Source organism: Muntiacus reevesi, chromosome 9 (assembly GCF_963930625.1).
Source record: "Muntiacus reevesi chromosome 9, mMunRee1.1, whole genome shotgun sequence".
NCBI lineage: Eukaryota > Metazoa > Chordata > Mammalia > Artiodactyla > Cervidae > Muntiacus > Muntiacus reevesi.
This window is the reverse complement of record NC_089257.1, coordinates 13,659,876-13,663,431: the sequence shown is the minus strand read 5'-3', so window position 1 is coordinate 13,663,431 and position 3,556 is coordinate 13,659,876. Positions and strand designations below refer to the sequence as shown.

At 46.7% G+C, this 3,556-nt stretch overlaps 1 protein-coding gene across 1 annotated transcript; it reads right to left on the bottom strand.

The window, feature by feature from the left end:
- Positions 1–2,073: 2,073 nt before the first annotated feature.
- Positions 2,074–3,067, bottom strand: LOC136175700 (olfactory receptor 4X1-like). The gene is made up of 2 exons (XM_065945942.1): positions 2,801–3,067; positions 2,074–2,715 (listed from the first exon to the last, which is right to left on the bottom strand). Exons 1-2 carry the CDS (start codon positions 3,065–3,067, stop codon positions 2,074–2,076), a joined length of 909 nt encoding a protein of 302 aa, XP_065802014.1.
- Positions 3,068–3,556: the final 489 nt, after the last annotated feature.

Here is a 3,556-nt window from a genome sequence, read left to right as displayed (position 1 = left end):
ATTTAGATAATTGAAATGAGCCAAAATGATAGAGATATAACAACCATTGTTCACTTACAACCTGAAGCACTATGGAATTCCAGAAACTTAATCAACAAAATATTTACTGAGTTTTACACTATGTCACTTAGAGCAAGATACAAATAAATAGGATTCAGGCCATATTCTCAAAGGAGTTATATTCTAACAGGGGGGAAAGAACACTGAAATATAGTTATTAAAAGGTTCCAGCTGAGCATTATGGGAGTTCAAAGAAGGAAAAAGGCATATTCAATTTGGTAATTTTGGAAGCTCCCTAAAGGTAGCAGCGTTTCTGAGGGGCACTGTAAAGTAGGTAAGGTGTTAAAAGGTAGAGATGGGAAATATTTTAGAGGGAAGTCACTAGGGATCTTCAGAAGCCAGTGAGCTTTACCAGAATGCAGCTTAAAAAAAAAAGAACATTAAGAGTAGGCCATACCTTAAGGGTATTACAAGTCAAGTAAGAGTTTGTGGTTGATTCAGAAGGCAATGGGGAGTCATGGAAGAGTCTTAAGGAGAGAAACACTGAAATCAGAGAAGTGCTCTCAGGTGATTTCTGAAAAGAAATCATCTGCTGTGAGTGAGGGTCAGTGCCGGGGTTAGAGTTTGAGGGGTATGTTCTTCTAATGTGGGGAGGTAGTTATAGATATTAGGACTCAAAAAAAAATTTGATTGAAACATGATTGACAAGCAGTGAGGACCCAAGGGCGGTTAAATTCATACCGTAGTCAATAGGCAGCTCGAGTGAGGCACAGAGAGGAGCAGGGGTGCTCATGGATGGAGAGCGACAAGGCAACATGGTTGTGCAAGAGAGTGGGTTATCGGGGTGCTTTTTTCAAAGGGCTGAGAAACATGAGAAGCCAAGAGGCTGAAGAGAGAGAAAACTAATGGTCCAAACAAATGAAGGTATAAGGAGGGAAAACAAGAGGAAGAGAAAAGGACAGACAGATGTGAACAGAAGAGAATTTTAGACATTGAAATGTGAATGGTACATGGAAAACATCTGTGCCTAAGTAGATATCATCACCTACTGCTTTCAGAGCTCTTAAAATCTCCTTGTGGTTCCATTTAGTAGCATGAGCTTATATGAATCTCTGTCGAAAGCTAAAACACCTTCTATTCTGAGGACTAAAACCTCCAGGATCAACTTGGCCCGCCTAGAACCCACTGGGCAAATCGTTGGTGTGTCAGAACAATAAAATGTCTAAGCGTTGGAATGGCCGCTATTTCTCTCCTAAACTTTCACTCCCTGAAGCAGCTCCTTCTGCTTTCCCACCTAACCTCTTCATTATTCCCAGAGAGATCCTGGTTTCCTAGAGAGTTCATTCTCTCCAAATCAGCCAATCTGCCTCAAGAGCACTGTCAAATGTGGAAGTGCACACCAGAAGACCCTTCCTAGACTTCATCCTAGAGACCCCTTCGATCCAGTCCAGGCCCATAAAGATGAAGAAACCAAAACTTGGGCATATATCCAGAGAAAAATTTGGCTCAAAAGTATCCATGCACCCCAATGTTCAGAGCATCACTGTTTACATTAGATAAGACATAAAAGTAAGCTATCAACAGGTGAATGGGTCAGAAAATGTGGTACGTATACACAATGGAATATTACTCAGTCATTAAAAAGAGTGAAAGAATGCCATCTGCTGCAACATGGATGGACCTGGTGATTAGTGAAGTAAGTCAGACAGAAAAACACAAATATCGTATGATATCACTTACCTGCAGAATATTCTTTTTTAAATGATACAAATAAACTTAATTGAAAAACAGACTCACAGACTTGGAGGATGAATTTATGGTTACCAGTGGGGAAGAGTGGGTTGGGGAAGGGATAGACTGGGAGTTTGGGATAGACATGTAAACACTGCTATATTTAAAATAGATAACCAACAAGGACCTACTGTACAGCTCAGGAATTTAGTTCCACATTCTGTAATAACCTAAATAGGAGAAGAATTTGAAGAATAGAAAAGAAAGGAAGGAAGGAAAAAGAAAGAAAGAAATTATATGTTAAAAAGGAAAAAAGATGGTGGCTGGGCCAAGACCTCCCGGTCAGTTAAATGCAGACAGTGAAATCGCGGTACCCCAGTTTCGTATGCCTTGCCCCCCATTCTTCCCTGATGGAGCCATCTGTTTCTCTTCCCCACTCCCTTGCCTCCGCATCGGTGTCCTCAGGGCGTTTTTCACGGCAGCATTCCTGAATGAGTAAAGGACGGGGCTGAAGAGAGGCGTGCCCACCGCGTAAAACCCAGCGATTGTTTCGTCTACAGGGAGGGTGACGCAGGGCCTCTCGTAGACAGAGGAGCGCGGAACGAAGAACAGCGCCACGGCCGCGCGGAGCGAGGCGCGGGGGGAGAGGGCCTGGCGCCGGCCTCCTGGGGCCCGGGCCCTCAGGGCGCGCGGGGGGACCACGCAGGAGGCAAGCAGCCCGGGAAGCTGACCACGAGACGGAGCCGCCTTGGCGACTGTGAGCGCGCCGCCCAGGACGGCGGCTGAGCAGGCCGGCTTCAGCAGCGGGCGGACGCCGCAGCCGCAGCGGTCAGGGACCCCGGGCCACACAAGCGCAGCTGGAAGATGAGGAGGCTCGCCCGAGCGAGCGCCCAGGCCCCCGCCCAGGCCGCCCCGCAGGAGGCCGCACAGCCTTGGGTCCACGAGGCCGGGCAGTGCAGGGCTTGCAGACGGCCACGCGGCGGTCTAGGCCCTCACGTCAGGAGAAAGATCTCGTGCCGCCAAAGAAACGGAGGAAAAATATCCGTGCGATGCAGCCCTTGAGGGAAACGGCTCTCCTCTCCATAAAAGAGTCCAGGATGAGTTTGGGGGCTGTGACGGAACAGTAGCAGAGCTCCACCAAGGACAAGTAGCTGAGGAATAAATACACGGGGGAGGTGAGCCCTTGGCCGGCCTGGATGGTCACCGCAATGAGACCGTTACCCGGGAGGATGGCCACGCATGAGAGGAGAAACAGCACAGAAATCACCTTCTGGGCATCCCGGTTCTGGGAGAACCCCAAGAAAATGATTTCAGTCACATCGCTTGTAGCAGCCATGTTCTAAAGCTCAGGAGCTGACACCTGAAATCACAGAAACCAAAGATGCCTCTTCAAAAGTTCGGAGCATCCTTTTCAGACCTTGAGGAAAACTGTCCTTCTGCTTCCTCTTAATCCCCTCTGCCTTGAGCTTCTCCAAAACATGCTCTCCTTGAGACAAATGGGAAAGACAATGGTCATCAAAGCTTGATATTTTTCCCAAAGCAGCAGCTGAGCTGGTAATAATGCTTCTTTGAAGTGTTTTCTCTTATTCAGTCACTTCATTAACTAATGAATCTTCATGGCGGAAATGAGACTATTTCCTACATAAAAATTAAAGCTCAGACAAATTCAATGACACACAGTTCGTGTTTAAACTGAGGTCTGCATCTTTCAAAATGTAGCTGCTGCTGCTACTGCATATTCTATTCCTGAAGTGTGCGCCTTATATTTGGATCCATAATAAGAGTTTCAGTCAGTACTACTGTATACGGTAATATGGAACCAACT

Coding starts and splice junctions, on each gene's coding strand:
- LOC136175700 (XM_065945942.1), bottom strand. CDS start 3,067: ATGGCTGCTACAAGCGATGTGACTGAAATCATTTTCTTGGGGTTCTCC. Junction 2,716..2,800: donor CTTTTATGGAGAGGAGAGCC/GTTTCCCTCAAG, acceptor GTGAGGGCCTAG/ACCGCCGCGTGGCCGTCTGC.